A 25,172-nucleotide genomic window follows, 5' to 3' on the forward strand; every position below is an offset into this window, starting at 1 on the left:
TTTAAGCGCTGGGGCTAGATACCACGTCATCAGGTTGACCCACGTGGGGCTCACAGACTTCATCCCGTTTGACAGATGAGGTCACTGAGGCCCAGAGAAGTGCAGTGGCTTGCCCAAAGTCACCCAGCTGCTAAGAGGCAGAGTGGAATTAGAACCCACAACCTCTGGCTCCCAACTGCTCGCTCTTAGTACGGTGCCTGGCACATAGTAAGCGCTCAACAAATACCACAGGAAGAAATAACGAAAATTTAGGCCCTGTTTCCCCGGGGGGGGGGGGGTGGAAGGGCCAGGACTACAAGACCCAGAACCCCCCGCGCGGCGCAGACGCACTTCCTCCCGCCATCCCCCGCGCCAGGGCAGGCGCTCGGGAGCTCGCGGCCGCCGCCATCCGACCTCGCCGCCGCCGCCGCCGCCGTGAGAGGAGCCCGGCGCGGCCCGGCCTCTCCCGTCCTTCCGGCCGCCGCCATGTCGGCCCAGGCGCAGATGCGGGCCCTGCTGGACCAGCTCATGGGCACGGCCCGGGACGGTGAGTGCGGGGCGGCCGCCGCCTGGGCCCCGCTGAGGGGGATGGCGCGCGCGCGCGCGCGGCCGCCGGGAGGGGGGGAAGGCGCGCGGGGGGGGGGGGGAGCTGCGTGGCCTGGTCTGCGCATGCGCCCCGGCCCGCGGCTCCGGGCGGGGGAAGGGGGCGGGGGAGGGGGGGCTTTTGTGCCGCCGTCTCCCCTCCCCCCCTCCCCCCCTCCCCGCCCCCTCCCCCACCGGGGTCCCCTTTGTCTCCAGGCCCCGGCGGCCGGTCCCGGCCCGGGAGACCGCCCCTTCCCCGCACTCTTTTGGATGATGATAACGAATGAGAAAGGTGGTGTTTTCGAAGCGCGCCCTGTGTGCTAAGCGCCGGGGCGGATCGAAGCCAAGGGGGTTGGACCCGGTCCCTGTCCCACCCGGGGTTATTATTAATAATAATAATGGGAATAGCGGTGAAGCGCCTAGGGGGTGCCGAGCACTGTTCTAAGCGCTGGGGGTGGATACGGGGACGGCCGCTTGGCCCACGTGGGGCTCGCAGTCTTCATCCCCCTCTTACAGAGGAGGGAACTGAGGCCCAGTGCAGTGACTTGCCCAGTGTCACACGGCTGACAGGTGGCAGAGCCGGGATTCGAACCCGTGACCTCTGACTCTTAAGTCCGGGCTCTTTCCACTGAGCCCCGCTGGTTCACAGACACAGACGCACCCCCCTCCCCCCCCATTTTTCAGGGGAGGGAACGGAGGCCCAGAGAATAGTAACAGTAATAATGGTATCTGTTAAGGGCTTACTGTGTGCCAAGCACTGCTCTAAGCGCTGAGCGGGGATACAAGGTGATCGGCTTGTCCCACGTGGGGCTCCCAGTCTTCACCCCCATTTTGCAGAGGAGGGACTGAGGCCCAGAGAAGTGACTCGCCCAAAGTCACACAGCTGACGAGCGGCGGAGCCGAGATTAGAATCCACGACCTCTGACTCCCAAGCCCGCGCTGAGCCACGCCGCCTCAGTGAAGCGACTGGCCCAAGGTCACGCAGCAGACGAGTGGCGGAGCAGGGGTTAGGACCCTTGACCTTCCGACTCCCAGGCCCGAGCGCTAGCCCCTAGGCTGTGCTGCCTCTCTGGTTCCAGTCCAGCAGGCAGTCGTATCTCTTGAGCGCTTCCTGTGTGCGCAGCACTGTATTAATCGCTTGGGAGAGTCCAGTACAGCAGAGTGGGGTAGACACGTTCCTGGCCCACAAGCTGACAGTCTAGAGGGGGAGACGGACGTTAACAGAAATAAGCGACCGATGTGGACGTAAGTGCTGGGAGGCTGAGGGAGGGATGCGTAGGCGACGCAGAAGGGAGCGGGAGAAGAGGAAATGACGCCCTAATCCGGGAAGCCTTCTCGGAGGAGGTGGGCCTTCAGTAAGGTTCCGCTTTTCGGACCCCGACAGCTAATACCGCCCACCGTCTCCGACTTCCCCCTGTCACGGATTGCCTGCCCCTCTGGAAAGTTCATTCGTTCAGTCCATTCAGTCGTATTTATTGAGCGCTTTCTTTGTGCACAGCACTGAACTAAGCAATTGGGAGAGTCTCATACCACTATAAACAGACACATTCCCTGCCCACAATGAGCTTATGGGCTAGAGCCGGGGAGTCAGACATCAATACCAGTAAATAAAATTACAGATTAATGGGTGGCCGAAGCCAGGGGCCGGCCACCCGTGAAGCGAGGTCATCCCAGGGCTTCCAGGGGAAGGGAGGGAGAGGCCCAGCCCCGGCTGCCCCATCGCTCGTTGGAATTTATTGAGCGTTTACTGTGTGCCGAGCACTGTATTATGTGCGTGGGCTCTCCCAGTACAACAGAGCAGGTAGATGGGTTCCCTGCCCACAAGGAGCTGACAGCCTAGGTCAGTTTTGGTCCAATCTTATCTTTCCGACTTGCAAGAGGAGTTGCCAGGCCAGCTGTCGATAAGAACCGACCCGGTGATATTGCCAAAGCCCTTTTTCCATGCCAGGCGTGGTGCCCAGCGCTGGGGTAGGTGCAGATCAGCTTGGTTCAGATACAGCCCCCGACCCGCATGGGACTCACAGTTGTAGCCAGGAGGGAGAAGAATTAAATCCTCTTTTACAGATGAGGAGACTGAGGCACAGAGAAGTTCAGTGTCCTGCCCAGGGTCCACTCCACAGACAGACGGCGGGACCGGGATTAGAATCCAGGTCTCCCGGCCCCCCAACCCTGTGCTCTTTCCACTAGGCCGTGCTGTTTATCCTAAATCCAACGAGGATGGGTTAACTGGCACTGTACTAAGTGCTTGGGAGAATCTAGTAGCTAGTAGACAACGGTGCCAGCCCAGGAAAGCGGGTTTGTTGGGGTTTTACACAAAATGACTCTTGGACCCCTTCCCCCTCTCCTCTCTTCCTCCCCCTCACCCCAACCCACAGCCTCACTCGAGAACCTCTGTGTTTACAGACAGACCTAGGTCCACCACCAATCAGTGGTATTTACTGAGCGCCTACAGAGTGCCCAGCACTGTCCTAAGCGCTTGGGAGAGTCCGCCAGAAGCCAAAGGTTTGTCCGGAGTGTGGAAAACTGCGCTCGTGGCCCCGGGGGATAAACAGGTTGCCTCCTGGTCCAAACTCGATTCCCACGGTGGTTTCTTTCTTCCCTTTCCCCCCCGAAGTAATGAGATGGGAAATTCACATCGGCAGTTTGAAGGGCTGTAGCAATACCTTGCACGTACTTTCGTAGAGGAATAAGTGCCTTTGAGCTTTCTTTGTGTTTAGAGTTGCTTTTGAATTGCTTCCCATATTTTTATTTCCTACAAACTGAACAATTGTGGCCCCTCTATTTTATTCATAAAGGTTCAGTGTATCTTTGCCTGCCTACATCAATCTGCAAGGGAGTTGCAGAAAAGCCTCATGTTCATCGAGCCGTGAGTCACAACCAATTTTTAAAGCTGTTATAACAAAAAAAAAAAAGTGTTTGCCTTTTTTCACAAGTAACTTTTAAAAGCGTAGTTCAGAAAGGAAGAACATTTTCAATACAAGAAAGAAAGAAAGAAAAAACCAAAAGACACTCCATGAGTCCCGGATGCTTGCAAACCCTAAAAATATAGACCTTCGTTAGTTGTTTCACGGATCGGTGTCGTATACACGGAGTAGCATTAAAATTGTCACATACCATTGCCACTTTGCCTTTACTTCTATGTATCATTCCCCTGACTTCCTTACTGCAGGTATGGGCCAGAAAACTTTCCCTTTAAAACTTTTCAACCGCGGGCATAAAATTCTGCAGCTGAGGTCTTGAAGAATGCAGATGGGTACAGTATGTGTTGGAGTTCGCAGTGTGTATTGACTAACCTAGTTTCTTTCTGCCCTTTTTTTTTTCCCCCCTTCTCATATTGTCTTGTTAAAAGTGACTTCCGGATTGAGACTTTCTTTTTTTTTTTCATATGGGTGGGGTGGTTGCAGAGCCAGGGGAAGAAAGAGGGAACCACCTCCCCCCACCCCCTCCACCCCCCAACCAGTTACAGTCCGAGGTTTAAAAAACCTCACTCCCCGGATGACTCGGGACCCAGCACCACCTCTTTAGGGATCCGTGCTGAGAGCTAAAGAGGGATAAGTGTCCGAGACCAGGCCATTTGGGCCTTGTGCTTCACCCTGGTCAGCCTGGGTTTCCTGATCGCCGCCGCCGCCCGTGGGGGCAAAATGAACGTCACGAGGCTGGCGGCCTCTTTACTCGAACTGCCCGTCTGCCTTATGTTGGTTTTTTTTTTTCGTTTCCTTTTCCTTTCGCACAAGCAGCCGGTCGGGTCCCACTGGGCGTCCCTGAGCCCCATATCGTCATGTGCCTCCCACCTAAGCCCGAGCATTGAGCTGACTTAGACCCCCCCCTTTTTTTTTCTTTTTTTTTTTTTTTGGTTTGGTTTCGGTTTGGTTCTTTCGGTTGGTTTTTCGATTGTTCGGATGGGGAAGCGCCTGGGCCGACTTGGTGCACCCGCCGCTCGTGCGTGGCCAATGGGGCGGGGGGGGCCTCCTGCCACCCCACTCACACTCCCCCCGTGAATTTCAGGAGACGAAACCAGGCAGCGGGTCAAGTTCACAGACGATCGAGTGTGCAAGAGTCACCTCCTGGACTGCTGTCCTCATGACATCCTGGCCGGAACGGTAGGTGGATTCTTTCCCGGAGGGCGGTAACCAGAATGACCCCGCTCCGACTGTCTGGGGCGGGCACAGCGGCGAGGTAGTCGGGCGGCGAGGTAGTCGGGCGGCGCTTCTTAGCTGCCAGCGGCAACCAGCTGGAGGCACTCTCTTTTGGCTCCTCTAGTCCGAGGGGGTCCCGGAAGAGGGCGAATGGGATGTTTGTTTGTTTTGCCAGGCACTCTTCTAAGAGTTGGGGTAGAAACAAAGAAATGGGTTGAACACAGTCCCTGTCCCACATAGGCCTCACACTCTTAATCCCCATTTTCCAGATGAGGGAACTGAGGTTCAGAGAAGTGAAGTGATTTACCCAAGCTCTCACCCCAGACAAGTGGCGAAGCCGGGACTAGAACCCTTGACCTTCTGACTCCCGGGCCCATGCTCTATTCACAAGGTCATCCGCTACATTGTGCTGAGCACTTGGGGGAGCACAGCAGAAGCATGAGACTTGCTCCTTGCCCCAAGGACCTTCCCCTCTAATATACATCCGATTTTATTATTGCATAGTTTGGCCCCTGCAGCAACTTGAAAATGTCAGGGGCAGAGGTCAGCCGGCTCTAAAATACCATCTACCGCCCACAACGAGCTTCCATTTTGAACGCACAGCGGGTTCTGTGATGGCATAGTTTGGCCCTCGAATTCATTTGAAAATGTTTTGGGGGGTGGGGTCAGCCGGATCAAAAATATTCTTTCATTCGTATTTATTAACCCCTCCCGGGTGCAGAGCACATTACTAAGCTTTGGGGAGAGTACAGTGCAACAATAAGCAGACACATTTCCTGCCCACAACGAGCTCACGGACTAGATTATCCTCCCCTTCCGAAACCTTTATGTATGAGGCGGCCTGGCGTCTTTGCCTACTGGAGTGCTGCCTTTTTGCCCGCCTCCCTCTGGATTGGATTGTGGGGTCTAATTAACTTGGGGGACCTGGCTAAATTCTCAGCTCCCAATTTTCCAGTGAAAATTGCACCCCGATTGTCCAGCTGGAAAAGTGTTTTCTTTCCCTTCTTAACCCAAATGGGTGATTTTTCTCTTCCTTTCTTTTCCTTTTTCTTTTGTTTTTCTTTTCCACTTTCTTTTTTTGGTATTTAAGCACTTACTCTGTGCCAGGCATTTTACTAAGCACTGGAGTAAATGCAAGACAATCAGGTTGGTTGCAGTTCATGTCCCACTTGGGGCTCCAAGTCTTAATCCCCATTTAACAGAGGAGGAAACTGGGGCACAGAGAAGTGAAGTGACTTGCACAAAGCCATGCAGCAAGCAAGTGGAGGACCTGTGATTAGAATCCAGGTCTCTCATTTTTTTAAAATGGTATTTGTTAAGCACTTACTGTATGCCAGACACTCTCCTAAGCGCTGGATATGTACAAGCTGATCAGGTTGGACACAGTCCATGTCTCACATGAAATCCCCATTTTAGAGAGGTGGTAATTGAGGTCCGGAAAAGGCAAGTGATTTGATCAGTTGTTGGCACCCTAAGTTTTAGATTTCTCCAGTAGCTCCCCCTTATCCTCCTCAAGAACCATGTAGGCTGCGTTCTAACCTCCTTTCCAATGTTAAAATGAAAGGAAAAGAAGGAGCTACTTGAAATGAGTCCCTGGAGTAGCTTAGGTTGAAAGGGTCTTTGGGAGAGGAAAACACATTACAAACACTTCTCTGGGCCTCAATTCCCTCATCTATAAAATGGGATCAAGACTGTGAGCACCATGTGGCACAGGGACTATGCTCAACCCTATTATCTCGTATCTACCCCAGCACTTAGAACAGTACCTGGCACATAGTAAGTGCTTAACAAATGTCATTATTATTATGGAAACAGATTTTCACTGAGGTCGCCAGATGTCTGTATTTTACACCAAATGCAGGTGTGGTTATAGGAGACCTCCACCCAGAGGTCCTTTGTGCCCATTCCTAGTGGGGATGATTTGGACAATCATTTATTCATTCATTTATATACTGAGCACTTAGTGTTTGCAAAGCACTGTACTAAGCCCTTGGGAGAGTATTCTATAAGAACAAACACACGCATTCCTGCCCACAAGGAGCTCACAGTCTAGAAGGGGTGACGGACATTAATATAAATAAATACATCGCAGGTATATTCGAATGTGCTGTGGGGATGAAAGGGAGGATGAATGAAGGGGCAAGTGAGAGTGGCACAGAAGGGAGTGTGAGAAGAGGAGAGAAGGGCTTGGTTAGGGAAGGCTTCTTGGAGGAGATCGGCCTTCAAGAGTGCCTTTATTAAGTGCTTACTCTGTGCAGATCACTAGACTAAGCACTCTGGCCCTACACCCCTGAATTTTCTCTGGGATGAATCATTGCTTTCCTGCGGAGCAGGGCAAGGTGGGGCGTAGCCCGGACAAGCTCAGAGAATGTGTCTATTGCTATATTATCCTCTCCCAAGTGCTTAGTACAGTGTTCTGCTCGTCTTATGCCGTCTAGTCGTCTCCGACCAATAGCGATGCCATGGACACAGCTCTCCCACAACCCTGCACCTCCGCCTGCAGTCGTTCTGGTAGTGTATCCATAGGGTTTTCACGGTAAAAGTCTGTAAGTAGTTTACTGCCTCCTTCCACGCAGTCAACTTGAGTCTCTGCCCTGGACTCTCCTATGCCGCTGCTGCCCAACACAGGTGAGTTTTGACTTATAGCAGATGGCCTTCCAGTCACTAGTGACTGCCCAAGCTAGGAATGGAATGGACAGGCTTCTGCTTGACTCTTCCTCCCTTAGCCGAGACTGGTAGACGACTTGAAACTCCAGGTGTGACCCTGAGAGGGGTGCTCTGCACATAGTAAGTGGTTAATAAATGTCATTGATTGATTCACACCTGAAATTTTTTCTCTCTGTAAGATCACAGGGAGCATATTTATATTTACTGAGTACTCCCCTCCTCATGGGCATTGCATTGTACTATGAACTTGCGAAAGTGTGTTAGAAGTACGCAACATATTCCTTGCCTATAAGCAGCTTCCATTCTAAAGGGGAGGCAGGTTTTTTTGTTTGGTATTAAGTGGTTGGTCTGATAGGCAGTTTACTAAGCACTGGGATAGAAGATAGGTTGGCTAAGGTCCCTGTCCCACATGGGCGCAGTTTTAATCGCCATTTTACAGATGATGAAACTGATGAGGCCCAGAAAAATGAAGTGACTTGCCCAAGGTTACGCAGCAGACAAGTGGCGGAGCTGGGGTTGGAAGCCAGGTCCTGTGACTCCCAGGCCCGGGCACTTCCCACTAGGCCACGCTGCTTCAGACAGTGGAATCAATAGAAATTGGGGCACTCGGATATTCATGTAAAAACAAGTGCTGAGGAAAGGTGTAATTAGGTACATTCATTCATTCAGTCATATTTTTTGAGCACTTACTGTGTGCAAAGCACTGTACTAAGCACTTGGGAGAGTACAATACAACAACAGACATTCCCTGCCCACAACAACCTCACAGTCTAGAGGTACATAATTGCAGGTGGAGGCTCTTGGGTTCTCCGGTTCCTCTGACTTGGGGTGTTTCTCTGCACACAGTAAGTGCTTAATAAATACGATTGAATGAGTGAATGATGAATGTTGATATGAGTCAGGAAAGACTTGCTGGAAGAGGGGGTGGTTTTTTTCCCAGGGCTCTGGACTCAGATCGGGAGGTGGGGGCTGAAGAGCAGGCTGGAGTGCGTAACATCCGCAGTTTGACAACTTGCAGGTGAAAATGCTTAGCCTGGAAATAGCTGTGCATCAACTTGTGGGGGGCGGAGCTGAGGGCATCTCCCGTGCCCAGAGTGGAAACTCACCGTGGCCCGTTGTCAGCTGACAAGGTTGGCCGCCGTCTGGGCCCGTTCCCTCCCCTTCTCCCTTCTTGGTCTCCTAGTGCCCTGACTGCCGGGCTTATCGAGCTCCTGCCTTGCCTGGAGCACTGTCCCGAGCACTTGGGAGAGCCCAGTAGGGGTCGGAGATGCGATCTGTACCGTTGAGAACCTTGCCGGCTCAAGGGAGGCTGGCAGGAGTCTGGACACATAGGTGAATATTTACTTAGTTGGTATATAGGCCTCTACGTAATGGCTGGTCTGTGCGCTAACGAGTTACGGACCTTCCCTCTGGCAGTTTTTCACTGGTGACAGAGCTGGAGCTGGGGGAGCAGAGAGAACCAGGAGAAGTGCTAGGAAGAGGAAATAGCTGTCTATTTCACCGGCTGTGACAAGCCGAAGGAGGAGTTGGGTGGGTTGGCGGTCTCCCTGCATCTCCACCTCCCCACTTCTCTCCAGGGTCAGGCCCTCTGGGGTAGGGGATAATAATAATAACAATGTGGTTGGTTCAGTGCTTACTATGTGCCAACCACCGAGCGAAGTGCTTGGGTCTTGTCTTATGCTTTTGAGTCACCTCCGACCCATGGCGTAGCCATGGACGCATCTCTCCCAGAGCGCCCCACCTCCATCTGCAGTCATTCTGGTAGTGGATCCATAGAGGTTTCTAGGTCAAAATCCGGAAGTGGTTTACCATCTCCTCCTTCCACGCAGTCAACTTGAGTCTCCATTCTCGACTGTCTCCCGTGCCCCGCTGTCTAGCACAGGTGAGTTTTGACTTGTAGCAGATGGCCTACCACTCGTTAGCCACTGCCTAAGCTAGGAATGGAACGAGTAGGCCTCTGCTTGACCCTCCCTCCCGTAGCTGAGACTGATAGAGTACTGGAAACTCTCCAGGTGCCATTCTCAGAGGGAAAATGCTGGGGTAGATGCCTCATGTGACACTGGGACTGGATCCACCTTAATATCTGGTATCTGAACTAAGCGCATGGGAGAGTACAGTGTCAGAGTTGGTAGAAACCTTCCCTGCCCACACGGAGCTTACAGTCTGGAGGGGAAGACAGACACTAGTATAAATAAATGACAGATGTATACAAAGTTGTGTGGGATTGAATAAAGGATGCAAATCCCTTTATGGCCAGGGGAAGACCCTGCCAATTCTGGCGTATGGTACTCTCCCAAACGCTTAGTACAGTGCTCTGCACAGTAAACACCCAGTACCACTGATGGATTGATTGAGAAGCAGTACGGCTTAGTGGAAAGAGCGTGGGTTTAGGAGTCAGAGGTCGTGGGTTCTAATACTGGCTCTGCCACTTAGCTCTGTGACCTTGGGGCCTCAGTTACCTCATCTGTAAAATGGGGATTGAGACTGGGAGCCCCACGGGGACCAACCTGATCACCTCGTATCTATCCCAGTGCTTTGAACAGTGCTTGGCAAATAGTAAGCGCTTAACAAATACCATCATTATTATTACCAGCACGATAGAAGTTGGGTGGTAGTACTAGTCATGGAGAGACTGTTTTGGGGGTGGGAAGTAAGGAAGCCGAAATTGGGGCAGAAGAGGGTGCTGGGATCTCAGGATCTAATGGGCCTAGTTTCTGGATCCTCCAAGCCCAGTCCCTTTCCCGTCGGTTTTCCTGTTTCCAAGAATATGAACTGAAGGAACATCTTTTGGGGAAACAAGGAGTGGTTTAGGAAATGGTGGGAAAAAACAAAATTGTTAACCACCAGCTGGCCGGGCTGCTCGCCTAGGTCAAGCCACGGAACCTAGAGACGCTAGAGAAAATTGGGGCAGCTTAACCCCAAGACCCTAGGGCGGGAACCTACCAGAGAAAGGTTCGAGTCCCCCCTAAATGAACCTCAGCAGGCCCAAACTCTCTCTGCTCCCAATGCCCTACCACAAGCCGGGAGGGGAATCACCTTTCGCTCCCGAGCTTCCCTCCGGCCAGATGGGCGAACCCCACAGGATGACCGGGCACATTCCTTGAAAGGGAAGTTCCATTTTGAACAGCTGAATTGTGGGGTGCCGCTTCCCTGGGCCGCCATGTTTTACTTAGGATCCATCTCAAAGCCTCAAGAAAATGTGGAAGTCCTTAATCTGTCTTCAGGTCACCCAAGGGAAGAGTTGTTAAAAGATGAGAAGGCTTTGCAAGTACAAGCTTGTTCTGCGGACTTCGGCTGCCATTTCTCAATGTTAGGGAAGGTTTTTTGTCTTTTTGGGTTTTTTTTACAGTATTTGTTAAGCACTTACCTTTTCCCTAGAGATTGTTTTAAGCACTGGGGTAAATACAAGATAATCAGGTTGGACACAGTGCCTAGAGGGCTTGCACTCTAAATGCAAGGGAGGAGGATTAATCCCCATTATACAGATGAGGTAAGTGAAACACAGGGAAGTGAAATGACTTGACCATGGTCACACAGCAGGTCCATGGTGGAGCCGGGATGAGAACCCAGATCCTCTGACTCCCAGACCCGGGCTCTTTACACTAGGCCACAATGCTTGCTCACTATAGGTTGAGCAGCAGCTTTTTCTTGGCTTCTCCAGGCCTCCTGGAGCAGGTGTGCATATCCTCAATAGTCGGAGTCTTCTACCAGTTGTCAATCTGACCTCTTTCTTGAAGATTCACGCCAGCTTTTCTCATCCCCAGATTTCAGTCGGGCTGGGGGCGGAGGTGCCAGACCTATTTCTAAGCCCTTTTGGACATCTTGCCCTGATGTCCCAAACTTTGGTGGGGGGAGGAGGTAATCATGGGCAGACGGTACCGACTCCTCTGAGTCGGCCTGCTGGTGACTCACCGATCTTGGCATCGCCTGGCCCAAAATAAAGCTGCCTCCTCGGATCGGTGGCTTCTTGTGTTCTCTGCTCAGGGGTGGTGGATGGGATTTGGGAGGAGAGGGGTCTTTTCTATGGCTTCAAAACCCAACTGCTGGCAGCCCATCCTCAGACAATGCCGATTTTGTCATCTCAGCGGGTTGGAGGAGCTTCCCCCTCAAGACTGTAAGCTCATTTTGGGCAGGGAATGTGTCCATTTATTGTTCTATTTTCCTCTCCCAAGCACTCAGTACGGTGCTCGGCACCCAGTAAGCGCTTAATAAATATGACTGACTGCAGGGGCCAGGCGGGTGCAGTTTTGGGATAGGGTATCAGACGATCGGGCCCAGATGGTCGCAAGATGCCCTGATCCTAAATTTGCATCAGGGCCAAGGGGACAGGGGGAGAGAGAAGGCATCTCCCAGGGCAGCCGTCACCCCTCTGGGGCTTCTCGCCCTCGGCTGGGTTCCTACTCTTCCTGGCTATGACAAGGCCAGCCTCGGGGCCACTGGCTGGGGCCTTCCATTCGACTGACCTTTCTTTTCCCCGTTAGCTTCCTCCCTGATCCTCCTTCTCTGTGCCAGTGGATTGCCCCTCCAGACTTCACAAACCCCTGGATCCCAGGAGAATTTAGGTCCTCTCCCCACCCCCTGCCCACGCCAGGAGTCGGCCCACTGTGGGCAGCGGGGTCCAGCGGGAACAAGCACAGGACCAGGGGATAGGAGATCCGGGTTCTAGTCCCAGCTCTGCCACTTGCCTGCTGGGTGACCTTGGGCAAGTCACTTAACTTCTCTAGGCCTCCACTTCCTTATCTGTAAAAATGGGAATTAAAGCACCCGACCTTTCTCTCCCCCTTAGATCTTGAAGAAATGCGTGATAAATATGATTAATTGAAAGAGCTTACGGTCTAGTAGGACCAGTATAACTCATGTCTGAGGGAAAAGGAAGAATTGAGTTCATAAGCAGACCCGGTGATAAAAGAAAATCAGCTAATCAGTAGTATTTTTTGAGCACCTACTTGGGGCAGAGCACTGTACTCATTGGAAGAGTTGAGCAGTTAGCCTCGATCCCTGGCCTCAAATCTGACAGTCTAGTGGGTGCCCCTCAAAAAGCAGCGTGCCTTAGTGGAAAGAGCCTGGGCTTGGGAGTTAGAAGTCGTGGAGTCTAACCCCGGCTCCGCCACGTATCATCTGTGTGACTTTGGGCAAGTCCTTTAACTTCTTGGTGCCTCAGTTACCTCATCTGAAAAATGGGGATGAAGACGGTGAGCCGCACGTGGGACAACCTGATTACCTTGTATCTACCCTAGCACTTAGAAAAGTGCTTGGCACGTGGTAAGCATTTAACTAATATTATTATTATTATTTCTGTGAAGTTGATTTTACTGGTATTTCTCTGGCAGCGAAGGCAGCTTTGGTGAACGGGGATGTTCCTTCACTCCCCAGGGCTGGCCCGGATTTGTTTCAGAGTTGTTCTAATTTGCTCCTCTAGACTAAGCTCGTTATGGACAGGGAACATGTCTGCTAACTCCGTTGTATTAAACTCTCCCAAGCACTTAATCCAGTTCTCTGCACATAGTAAGCATTCAATAAATAGTATTTGCTGATTAGGCAGCCCATTTGGCCGAAGCCCGAGGCCTCTTACCTCAGTACGCGCTGGGGGACGTGTACACGTGTTCATTAGCATTTGTCCCCAGACTGACAGAAGTCCGGCAGAGGGTCTAAGCCGCAAGAAACGGAGTAAGCTTGCTCCTTCCCTGCCCTCCCCACATCTGCTGCCTGGTGTGGCCTAGTGGCAAGAGTACGGGCTTGGCAGTCGGAGGATGTGGGTTCTAATTTTGGCTCCGCCACTTGTCTGCTGTGTGACCTTGGGCAAGTCACTTCACTTCTCAGTGCCTCAGTTACCTCATCTGTAAAGTGGGGATTAAGACTGTGGGCCCCACGTGGGACAACCTGAATACCTTGTATCTACCCCAGTGCTTAGAACAGTGCTTGGTACATAGTAAGCGCATAACAAATACCATAATTATTATTATTTTTTCCATCCCAGGCCAGGGCTCCTGCCCTCTGCTCCTCCCCTCCCTCCTTGTTCCCATTCAGCCCCTGCCTTTCCTCTCCTCTTCCCTAGCAGCAAAGTCCACCATTTTACCTCTCCACTCCCTCCAACTCTGGTGACCTCCCAGTTGGGTTTCTACCCAATTTTCCATTTTCTGATAGGTGGTTTGTCTGGCCTCAGGCTCACATCTGACCTCCCTCCACCTCGGGGAAGCCGACTCTTCATAGCAGGAAGTTTGGCCAACTTGTGGGTTTGGCCACCTTCGAACCCCAGACCGCATCTTCGGTTCCTTTTTGAACCTTTTGGGCTTCACTTCCCCCTCCACGTTCCTCTGTTTAGCCCCCGCTTCCGCAATTGATATCACTTTTTAGAGCCAGCGGGCTCTAAAAAACAAGGGGCCTGCTTCTGGTTTGGAGATGTGGCCTAATCGCCAGTCAATCAGTGGTATTTGGGGAGCACTTAATTGGGTGCAGAGCACTGTACTAAGCGCTTGGGAGAGGACAGTTCAAAGGAGTCAGTAGAACACATTCACTCCCCTTCCAGGACTGGGCACTAATGACCAGCTTTGCAGGGCCTGAGCAGCAGCAAGGCCTCATGGAGAGAACAGAGACCTGGTAGGAGAACCTGTGTTCTAATCCCATCTCTACCATATGTCTGTGTGTGACCTTGGGCAAGTCACCTCGCTTCTCTGGACTTCAGTTCCCTCATCTGTAAAATGGGGATCAAGAGTGTGAGCCCCATGTGGGACAGGGATTGCGTCCAACCGATTATCTCGTATTTACCCCAGCACATAGAACAGTGCCTGGCACGCTGTAAGCGCTTAACAAATACCATCTTTATTATGTATATTGTTACTACCAGAGCCGGCCCACGGCCTGAGCCCGGCGGAGCAGAAGTTATTCAGCCACCGGACACACCCAGAGGGTGTACAAGAGCGTTGACAGAAACTTGGCTCAAGTTGTGAGAAAGGAGAAAGAAAAATGGCTTGTTTGTTGAGGACGTTGGCTAGCGCAGGAGCCGCCGGTTTGCTTTCATTCCCTTTGGACAGAGGGGCCTGTTTGGAGTTCAAGGGTGGGACCGGGTGTGCTAGGTGGATTTTGCTTGGTCACACCCTTCATTCTTTTTTTTTTTTTTTTTAATCTGTGGCTTCTTGGCCAATGTTCACCCTGCCAATCCTCAGGATCTGGATTGAGAATGTCCCCCAGCCCCGCCCCACAGCACTTTTGTCCACATCATTACTCTCTGCCACATTCCCATTCTGTCTGTAGCTTATGTTCACGTTACTGGTTTCCCTCCTCTAGATTGGAAGTGCCTTGTGGGGATGGGTCATTTAGACCTGCTCTAGGGTTTAGAGGAGCAGCCTGGCGTAACAGATAGAGCACGGGCCTGGGAGTCAGAAGGTCATGGGTTCTAATACCGGCTCCACCATTTGTCTGCTGGGTGACTTTGGGCAAGTAGCTTCACTTCTGGACTTTAATTACCTCATGGGGAAAATGGGGATTGAGACTGTGATCTCCATGTGGGATGGGGACTGGATCCAACCCAACTTACTTGTATCCACCCCAGTGTTTAGTACCGTGCCTGGCGTAGTAAGCACTTAAATACCAGTTATTATTATTACTCCATTGTACAAAACTCAAGCAGTTAGTCATTGCTCTGCACACACAAGGGCTCAATATGTGCCTTTGATTGATGGGTTGATTGGACTTTCTCCCCATTTCCTCATTCTCCTTCCCCTCCAAGGGGACCTAGACCATCTGCCTCACCATCAGAGGGTGGCCAAGGTGGGTGGGGTGCGGGCCTTCTCTGCTTCCCAGAATCCCCTCTAATTTCTCACGTCACCTTTCCCTACCACCCAGATAAGATGATGCAAACTAGGCTCTCTCCTTTGTTGAGGCTCTGGGGAGGTTTTGGGGGAATGTCCCAGGCCAGGGATCCTCTCCAGACCATTTCTCACCCCTTGGACCTGGGAGACCAAACACGAGGGGCGGCGGATGAGTGGCGGCCAGCTGGTGGGTCAGGGAGGAGAGGCCATCGGGGGACCCCCCCCCCGCCTCCTCCCCACAAGCAGGGGGCTGACAGCTTCCAGGCTGCTGCCTCAGTGACCCTCGCCACCTCGTCTTCACTTGGTATCAAGCCCCCACCGTCCCATCAGTCTCCAGTCTGGGAGCCCCTCCATCACCAGGCCTCATCCGCGATGGCCCGCAGCTCCCTGGGAAGGCGGGTTCTCATTTTACAGGTAAGAATTCCCGACACTTCCCAAGGGGCCGGGGGATACCGGCTCGCTCCCGATTCCAGCAGCCAGACCTCCTGGCCCTCAGACTGATAGCAGCTGGCATTTATTCTTGGGGCCAGGCTGACTGTGAATGAATGATGGTATTTGCTAAGTACTTCCTCTTTATCAAGCACTATTCTAAGCGCTGGGGTAGATTCCAGGTTGGACACAGTCCCTGTCCCACACAGGGCTATTACAGACGAGGTAACCGAGGCCCAGAGAAGTGAAGCGACTGTGTGCTAAGCCCTGTACTAAGCGCTGGGGCAGATACAAGAGAAGCAGATCGGAAGTAGTCCTTGACTCGCATGGAGTTCACAGTCTAAACTGGCAACAGATTTGTCACACTCACTTTCAGGTGAGGAAACTGATGTCCAGAAAAATGGAGTCTTTTTTTGGGGGGGGGGGGATGGTATGTTAAGCGCTTATAATAATAATGTTGGTATTTGTTAAGTGCTTACTATGTGCAGAGCACTGTTTTAACCGCTGGGGTAGATACAGGGTAATCAGGTTGTCCCACGTGAGGCTCACAGTCTTAATCCCCATTTTACAGATGAGGTAACTGAAGCACAGAGAAGTTAAGTGACTTGCCCACAGTCACACAGCTGACAAGTGGCGCTTACTCTGTGCCAGGCACTGTGCTAAGCACTGGAGTAGGTAGAAGCTAATTAGATCGACACAGTCCATATCCCGCATGGGCTCACAGTCTTAATCCCCATTTTACAGTTGAAGTACCTGAGGCACAGAGAAGTGAAGTGACTTGCCCAAGGTCATACAGTAGGCAAGTGGTAAGACCAGGATGAGAACCCAGGTCCCCTGACTCCCAGGCCTGGGCTCTTTCCACTAGGCCATGCTGCTGCTTTCACTGCTCTGGGTCATCTAAAATGCTGTTTGCTTCAATCAGAAAATCAATGGTGTTTGTTGAGTGCTTGCTTATTGTGTGCAGAGCACTGTACTAAGCGCTTTGGAGAGTAATAATAATAATAATAGTAACTGGTATTTATTAAGTGCTTACTATGTGCCAGGCACTGTACTAAGTGCTGGGGTGGGGGGGTAGTGGTGGGGAGTGGAAGCGAAATGGGGTTTTTCACAATGTCTAATAATAATAACGGTATTTGTTAAGCACTTACTATGTGCCAGGCACTGTACTAAGCACTGGGGTGAATACAAGCAAATCAGTTTGGGCACAGTCCGTGTCCTACTTTGGGCTCACAGTCTGAATCCCTTTTCCAGATGAGGGACCTGAGGCCCAAAGAAGTGAAGTGATTTGCCCAAGGTCACCCAACAGGCAAGTGGAGGAGTACAGTACGGTAGAGTTGGCAGATGTGTTCCCTGCCCATCTGACGCTAACAGCTTAGAGGGGGCGATGGGCATCAAAATAAATAAATTAGAGGTGTGGGCAGAGCTGCTGAGGGAGGGATGATTATCAAGCACGCCTTGTCTTCAGTAGAAGGAAGTGCATCCTCAGATGAAGAATATGAGCAGACAACTGCATATCACCTCTCCTCTCACCTCTTGGGTCCCCCTTATCTCCTCTCCCTCTACCTCCCTGTAAAGCTCCGTGGAAAGCCGAGTGTTGGGACACGACTCTGAGGGGGCCGGAGAGACAGTAGGTGCCGACAACCACCCTCGGAGTGAACTCCGCCGGCGCCTGGGACCTCGTGGCCGGGGCCAGGATCCCACTGCAGTCCACCCACCAGGCCTTCCGAGGATGGACGCAAGGTCGCCATTTCTTTATCGGGCGTCTGCGTCATAGGCTGTGCCCTCAGTGGGCTGGGGAAGATGCTTGGGCAGAGGCAGTCCCCTCCAATAGGGCTGACCTCCCAGAGGTTGATAGAGCCTGGGCCTGGGAGTCAGAAGGTCATGGGTTCTAATCCCAGCTCTGCCACTTGTCTGCTGTGTGACCTAGGGCAAGTCACTTCACTTCTCCCTACTTGTTACCTCATCTGTAAAATGGGAATTGAGACTGTGAGCCCCATGTGGGACGGGGACTGTGTCCAACTCGATTTGCGTGTGTCCACGCCAGCGCTTAGTACAGTGCCTGGCACATAGTAAGCGCTTAACAAATACCATTATTATTATTATTATTAGACATTATGAAAAGCCCCTTTCCGTTTCTCTGCCCTCTCTTCCACTCTTTTCCCTCCTCTAATTCCTGTACTACCCCCATACATGTTTGCTTATGGGCTTGTGTGCACATGCAATTATCTGTGGGAGCTGAAATAATTTGGGTATTTAAGTGCTTACTATGTGCCAGGGACTCTACTAAGTGCTGAGGTGGATTTAAGCAGATTGGGTTGGACACAGTTCCTGTCCCACATGGGGCTCACTTTTTTAATGTAGTAGTAGTAGTATAGTCTTAATGTAATATAGTAACCATATGTCCAGGAAATGAGTCAAAGTCATCTGGATGCTAATATTCAACTTTAGCCATAGTGGCATTTACTGTGTGGAAAGCACTATGTTAAGCGCCGGGGAAGAATTTCACGGATGGGATTTGGTTTCAGTCTCTGGCTCCAAGGTGTCCTCAGTCTGTGAATGTTTGAGGTGAGGGTTGGATGGGGTTGGGGGTGGGGAGGGGTGACTGACACGTAAGGAAAGATAAAGATGCAAAAGAGGAGGATGATGATAAACAGGAAAGGATTTGGGGCCCCTTCCAGCTCGGACCAGCAGCCTCAGAATCGGCGGTGGCCATGACGGCTGGCTGAAAGTCGAGATGATCACCTGCCTCCAGCCAATCCTGCCCGGGCCGGATCGAGAGCCAGCAGGAGCCCTGGCGGCCAGAGGAGGGCACAGTGCCTCTCCCGTCCGGTCGGGCCCCGGAGGTCGGATTCCAGGGGACGACCGCCGGCGGTCCAGCAGCCTGGCCCAGCCACCAACTGGCCGTCGGGGAAGGGCTGTCCCTGCCTGACCCTATCGGCTGCCGATCAACATCACTGTTCACAGTCAACCCGCGTTCACTCGCCCCCTCGTATGTCCTTGCTAATGGCGGGAGCGGGGATTCTGGGTAAGAGCGTTGATCTGTTGCCTTCTTCTCCGCAGCGCATGGACCTGGGAGAGTGCACCAAAATCCATGACTTGGCACTCCGGGCGGATTATGAGATCGCAAGTAAAGAGAGAGACCTCTTCTTTGAGCTGGATGTAAGTTGGCTGGGCTGGGCCCCTCACCCCTTCTACCCGTCCCAGGGTTCGCTTCCTCCACAAGCTTGGCTCAACATCCGGGCCCTTTAGTGAATCCCTTGGGCACAGGATGCGATGTTGACTACAAGTTTATCCCCACACGCTGAGGGGTCGTGCTGGTACTCACTGAGCATATTGAGCTGCTCTTCACGTGGGGAAAATTTTGCCTGAAGAAAGGGCCCGTTTCCTGCCCACAAGGAACCATTACCTTAATGGGACTTAAAACGGAAGGAAATAGTTCCTCCCTCTGGTCCCTGGGGAGTGGGAGAATCCCAGCGTCAGGAGACTGAGAGTTTGCCGGAAAAGGCGGACAGACCAGCTGGTCATTCATTGTCAGGTCGATTGAGCGCTTACTGTGTGCAAAGTACTGTACTAAGCGCTTAAGGAGCAAGCGGAGCTGGAGTTCAGCAACCTAGGGTTGGAGAAGGGTTGCCAGATCATGGAGGTAGAAGGTCAGAGCCCAGGGGCAGAGAGGGGAGAACCAAGGTTTAGCAGTGGGTTTTCTTTTATTAATGGTTTTTTTCCAATGTGCCAGGCACTGTACTTAGCACTGGGGTGAATAGAAGCCAATTAGGTCAAACACAGTCCACATTCCATATGGGGCCCATAGTCTTAATCCCCATTTTACCCATGAGGGAACTGAGGGGCAGAGAAGTGAAGAGACTTCCTCAAGGATCCACAGCGGACAAGTCCCGCAGCCAGGATTAGGACTCAGGTCGTCCAGCTTCCAGGCTCGAGTCCCTTCCCTCATTCGTTCGTTCAGTCCCATTTATTGAGTGCTTACTGTGTGCAAAGCACCATGCTAAGCCCTTGGGAGAGCACAGTATAACAACAGACACATTCCTACCCACAACGAGCTCACAGTCTAGAGTCGGCTCATGGCTCCCGTATTGGGCGGACGTCCGGGCCCTCCTGCAGGGCCTTCGGGGAAGGGCAGGGCTCTACCGGGAGATCTGGGTTCTAGTCTCAGCTTGACCAATGGCCCGCTGGGTGACCTCGAGCAAGTCCCTTCCCCTCTCTGGGCCTTGGTTGCTCTCTCTGTAAGAAGGGAAGAGATGCTAACTGCTCTCCCTCTGCTTTAGTGTGCCTGAGCCCCCTATGAGACAAGGACAGATACGGTTTATCCTGTATCTATCCCAGCACTTTAAACACAATGTTTGACACACTGCTACGGCTTAACACACAATACCATAATGGTTTTTTCTGCTCCCATGCCAAGTTTCACAGCCCCCCATCAGACTGAAAATTGTCTCTCACACAGACCCACTCCCTCTCCCGGTTGGATATTCCGTGGCCAGTTTCGACTGCCCTGCCATCCCATCCTGCGGGGTGGAGCCACCGCCTTCTTCCACCCGGCCTATGTCTAACCCATAATAATGCTTAATCAATACCATTTAAAAAAAAAAAAGACACAATCTAAGTTTTCAGGAGGTTTACTCTCTAGCAGGAAGTGATTTCCAGGGTCATTTGGCTTATCCCAGTGAAGTTGCAGATCAGTCGTATTTATTGAGCACTTACTGTGTGCGGAGCACTGTACTAAGAGCTTGGGAGACCTTACAGTACAGCAGACACATTCGCTGCCCACAACGAGTTTATAGTCTAGAGGAGGAGACAGACATTAATGTAAATAAATTAGAGATGTGGACATAAGTGCTGTGGGGCTGGAAGGTGGGGATGAATAAATGGTGCAGATGGACTTAGGAGAGCTGTTTTTCCTGCCTCATAGACTCCCAGGGCCAGGATGAGGTGCCCAGAGGAAAAGTCCCATCCAAACATCCCACAGTTCCTTGCCATATGGCCCAGTTCTGGAGGGGTGTTGTAGGGGTGCCCGGTGGCGGAGTCCCCCTCTTTTCTCCAGCTGCAGGCAGCCAGTGACCAACGGCTAGACTGACGACCCAGAGCCTGGTGACCCAAAGCCAGGTCAGCCTAGCCAGCAGGCAGGAAGTGACAGTGGAACCTCCTGGGAAATCAGTCAATCGAGCGCTTATTTATTACCGTTTGTAACCATTTTTAAAAAGACACCATCCACCTCTTCAGGGAACTTATTCTCTAGCAGGAAGTGATTTTCAGGGACAAGTAGCTTATTCATTCATTCAGTAGTATTTATTGAGCGCTTACTATGTGCAGAGCACTGTACTAAGCACTTGGAATGTACAGATCGGCAACAGAGACAGTCCCTGCCCTTTGACGGGCTTACAGTCTAATCGGCTTATCCCTGTGGGGTTGCAGAGCAGTCAGTCTGTCAGTAGTCAGACGTATTTATTGAGTGCTTAGTTTATGTAGAACACTGGACTAAGCGCTTGGGAGAGTACACTAATTAATTTGTCTACTTGTTTTGTTTTGTTGTCTGTCTCCCCCGATGAGACTGTGAGCCCATTGTTGGGCAGGAATTGTCTCTATTGCCAAATTGTACAGTAGTACAGTGCTTTGCACACAGTAAGCACTCAATAAATACGATTGAATGAATAAGTAAAAACAAATAAAAAACCTGGCCTTGAATGCAGCAACTTGATAGTTTCATTCTATGGACCTGTCCCCCTGTTTTCCCAATCACCGCTTTTATTCTAAACTTGTAGGTAGTTTTTTTTTTGTTGTTGTTGTTTTGGTTTGGGTTTGTTTTTTTGCGGGGGGGGGGTTCTGAAGTAACTCCCACACCCTGTGATCAGCTTTCTCCTATGCCCTTTGGGTAAATCTGGAACATCCCTTTAATCAGGGAATGTTTTAGGGCCTTTTATATTGGCTTTAAGCATTGATTCTTTTCATTACCTTAGTAATTTTCTTAACTGATCTATCCTTAGCCCCTGCTGTCAATCTGCTCTTCTTCTATTCCCTTCCTGTAATGTTTGTTCAAAAGAGCTGCCACTGTCTGTATCCCTGGGTAGACTGTCAGCTCCCTGTGGGCAGGGAACATATCTGTTTATTGTTACATTGTACTCTCCCCAAGTGCATAAATCCTTCGACCATCTATTTTAGCTACAGCTCTAGGGGCCAAGCAGAATACTTAATTTACCATTGTCCTCCAATGGCAGCCACGTTGCATTCTTGGGTCAGGGCCATTGGCCAGGGTGATCTCCGTTCTCTCTCCCCTCCAAATCTAGAAAATCCTCCTATTCCTCTGCATAAACAAACCCGAGTCAACAATTGGTCCTGGCCAGGGCAGTGACGGTCTTCAAACTTAGACGCTCCCTGTTTTGAAACACTTAGCATCCGGAAGCCAAAGATCTGTCTTCGATTCAGAGTGTGCATTGAAAATACCGAGGGCCTGGTCTGGACAGCTGTCCTGTCCTGAGGGAACACCGCCTGACTCAAAACCCCAAGTCGATCAACAAATAGCACTGACCGCCTACTGTATGCAGAGCAACGTGCTGGGAGTTTGGCAGAGTACCATGCGAGTAGCAATGGATAGAGCACGAGCCTAGGAGTCAGAAAGATCTGGGTTCTAATGCTGGCTCTACCATATGCCTGGTATGTGACTTTGGATAAATCACTTCACTTCTCTATGCCTCAGCTACCTCATCTGTGAAATGGGGATTAAGATTGTGAGACCCATGTGGGACAAGGGCCTGCATCCAGTCTCATTTGCTTGCATCTACCCTAACTCTTAGAACAGGGCCTGCACACAGTAAGCAAACACTGCAGTTTTGTTGTTGTTGTTCTTATTATTACTATCACCATTATTATTGTTGTTACCATGGAGATAGTAAACCAGACTGCTGCCCCTAAGAAGTTAAAAGTTATAATGAGGGAGTCAGGCAGGCTTAAATTACCTACAGATATTTTCTCAATCAGTAGACTTTAGTGAGCACCTATTGTATGCCGAGCACTGTTTTTAGGTCCCTGGGAGAGTCCAGTAGGTTCAGTAAACACGATCCCTACCTGCACGGAGCCGACGATCTCAGAGTGGGAGGCAGACTAAACCAGCTCATGATTCCATCTGTTTCTCTCCAAACCCAGGCGATGGATCACCTGGAGTCTTTCATTGCCGAGTGCGACCGGAGGACAGAGCTGGCCAAGAAAAGGCTGGCTGAGACACAGGAGGAGATCAGCGCCGAAGTGTCTGCCAAGGTAGTGTGTGTGTGTGTGTGTGTGTGTGTGTGTGTGTGTGTGTGAGAGAGAGAGAGAGAGAGAGAGAGAGAGAGAGATTGAGATTGGGCCTGGCACTGCAGCCTGTTGGTTTCAAGTCACGGATTGAGCACCCACTCGGTGCGATACACTGAACTAAGCGCTTGAGAAAGTAGACAAGTTCAACACCCACAAGGAGGCAACACTGTTAAATGGGTGCTAGCCACTGGACTGAGCACATAAGCGCATTCAACAGACCCTCGAGGCACATTCCCTGCCCACGAAGAGCTTAGTCTCTAACAGGGGAGACAGGTTTAAAAGGGTGTCGGACAGGGAATTGGAAGCAGCTTGGCATAGTGGATAGATCATGAGCCTGGAGGTAAGAAGGTCATGGGTTCTAATCCTGGCTCTGCCTCTTGTCTGCTGTGTGACCTTGGGCAAGTCACTTCACTTATCTGTACCTCAGTTGCCTCATCTGTAAAATGGGGATTAAGACTATGAGTGCCATCTGGGACAGGGACGGTGGCCAGCCTGATTTGGCTGTACACTGCCTGGTACACAGTAAGCGCTTAACAAATACCACTATTATTATTATTTCCCATTTTGCAGATGAGGTAAACTGAGGTCCAGAGAAGCTACGTGAGTTGCCCAGAGTCACACAACAGACGGCTGAGACGAGAACCTAGGTCCTGGCTCCCAGGCCCAGGGTCTTTCCATTAGACCGTGCTGCTTCTCGACTCTGTTGTATTGTCCTCTCCCAAGGACTTAGTCCAGTGCTCTGCTCTAAATAAGCGCCCCATAAATACCATTTATTGGCTGATTATTCTCTGACTGGGGAGACAGACATAGAAATGGGGGGACATGAAGGAGGTCTGAAACTTGGAGGGTGGATGGGTTGAGGGCACGGTGGGCGGTCTGGGGAGCAGGTTGAGTTAATCCGGGAAGACGCCTGGAGAAGGGTGGGTTTTGGTCGGTGCTTGGGAAGGTGGGAGGGGTGGAGTCGGGATCTGGGAGGCAGGAACAACCACCGGGGGCTGGAGAGTCCAGCAGACCCAAAGTCTCCCTGTCCACACCCCGGCCCCACCTGCCAGTGGTCGGGGTCGTAGCCAGTTCCCACCGACAGGGTTTGTAGCCCAGTCGGGTGCCCATGGAAGACCTGCCTTTTCTCCTTCCCTAGATCCCCCTGCGCTCCAAGGTCCTGCTCGATTCTGGGGGCCCGGAGCCGTAGGCTGCAAGGTGGTCGAAATTGATGTTGGGGGTTCCCTGGGGGTGGAACCCATCGAGGGCCTCAGATCCAGCAGAGAACTTCAAAGCCTTATAAGGCTCATCTCCTCCAAGAGGCCTTCCTAGACTAAGCCCCTGCCTTCCTAGACTAAGCCCCTCCCTTCCTCTTCTCCCTCTCCCTTCTGCATCGCCCTGATTTGCACCTATCATTCAGCCCCAGCCCCCCCCAACCTCCCCAGCACTCATGTCCATATCTGTAGTTCATTGATTTCTATTGATGCCTGTCTCCCCCCATCTAGACTGTAAGCTCCTTGTGGGCAGGGAACGTGTCCGCTTATTATTGTATCGTACCCTCCCAAGTGCTTAGTACAGTGCTCTGCACAAAGTAAGTGCTCAATAAATGCGACTGAATGAAAGAATATGAGGGGCAGATTGGTGCCTGGGCCCAGGGGTCAGTGTGACCTAATACCCCTGGAGTACTAGGGGCGCTTATAATTCATTTATTATACGTTTATCTGTAATTTATTTATATTAATGTCTGACTCCATTTCTAGACCGTAAGCTCGCTCTGGGCAGGGAATGAGTACACAATATAATATTGTACGCTCCTAAGCACTTAGTACTCTCTGCACACAGTAAGTGCTCAGTAAATACCGCTGACTGACTAGTAGAAAGAGGACGGACCTGGGAGTCAGGGCATCAGTGTTCTTCTCTTCCTGGCTCTGCCGCTTGCCTGCTGTATAACCTTGGATAAGTCACTTAACTTCTGCGCCTCAGTTTTCTCATCTGTAAAATGGGAGTAAAGGCTGTGAGCCCCATGTGAGACAGGGACTGGGTCCAACCTGATTAACTTGTATCCACTCCAGCGCTTTGCCTAGTGCCTAGCGTATAGTAAGTGCTTAACAAATTCCATTAAAAAAAAAAATGACTGCCCACAATCCAGCCCCTTCCCTCCAGAGCTGGGCAGCCAGCTCTCGTTTCTAAAGCGAACATTATTTAGCTCTGCTTTGTTTTTATGCCCCGGATTCTCCCTGCTCTAAACTGCAGCTCAAAGAAGCAGATGGATGCTGGTTTTCGGGCAGAGGCC

The 25,172-nt window shown here is 51.5% G+C and overlaps 1 protein-coding gene across 7 annotated transcripts in view; it reads left to right on the forward strand.

The window, feature by feature from the left end:
* Nucleotides 1-385: 385 nt before the first annotated feature.
* Nucleotides 386-25,172, forward strand: part of LUC7L (LUC7 like) — a 35,173-nt gene continuing 10,386 nt past the window's right edge. For 2 of the 7 annotated variants that reach the window (XM_029049264.2, XM_029049265.2), the window contains exons 1-4: nucleotides 404-526; nucleotides 4,567-4,661; nucleotides 18,662-18,760; nucleotides 22,754-22,864. In XM_029049264.2, the coding sequence (XP_028905097.1) occupies nucleotides 466-526; nucleotides 4,567-4,661; nucleotides 18,662-18,760; nucleotides 22,754-22,864 (366 nt within the window). In that variant the 5' untranslated portion in view covers nucleotides 404-465. Of the gene's footprint in view, nucleotides 527-2,555; nucleotides 3,815-4,566; nucleotides 4,662-18,661; nucleotides 18,761-22,753; nucleotides 22,865-25,172 lie in introns of those variants that run through there. The other 5 variants (XM_029049270.2, XM_029049269.2, XM_029049267.2 and 2 more) reach the window with 5 other exon arrangements.

This window comes from Ornithorhynchus anatinus, chromosome 21 (genome assembly GCF_004115215.2).
Source record: "Ornithorhynchus anatinus isolate Pmale09 chromosome 21, mOrnAna1.pri.v4, whole genome shotgun sequence".
Lineage (NCBI taxonomy): Eukaryota > Metazoa > Chordata > Mammalia > Monotremata > Ornithorhynchidae > Ornithorhynchus > Ornithorhynchus anatinus.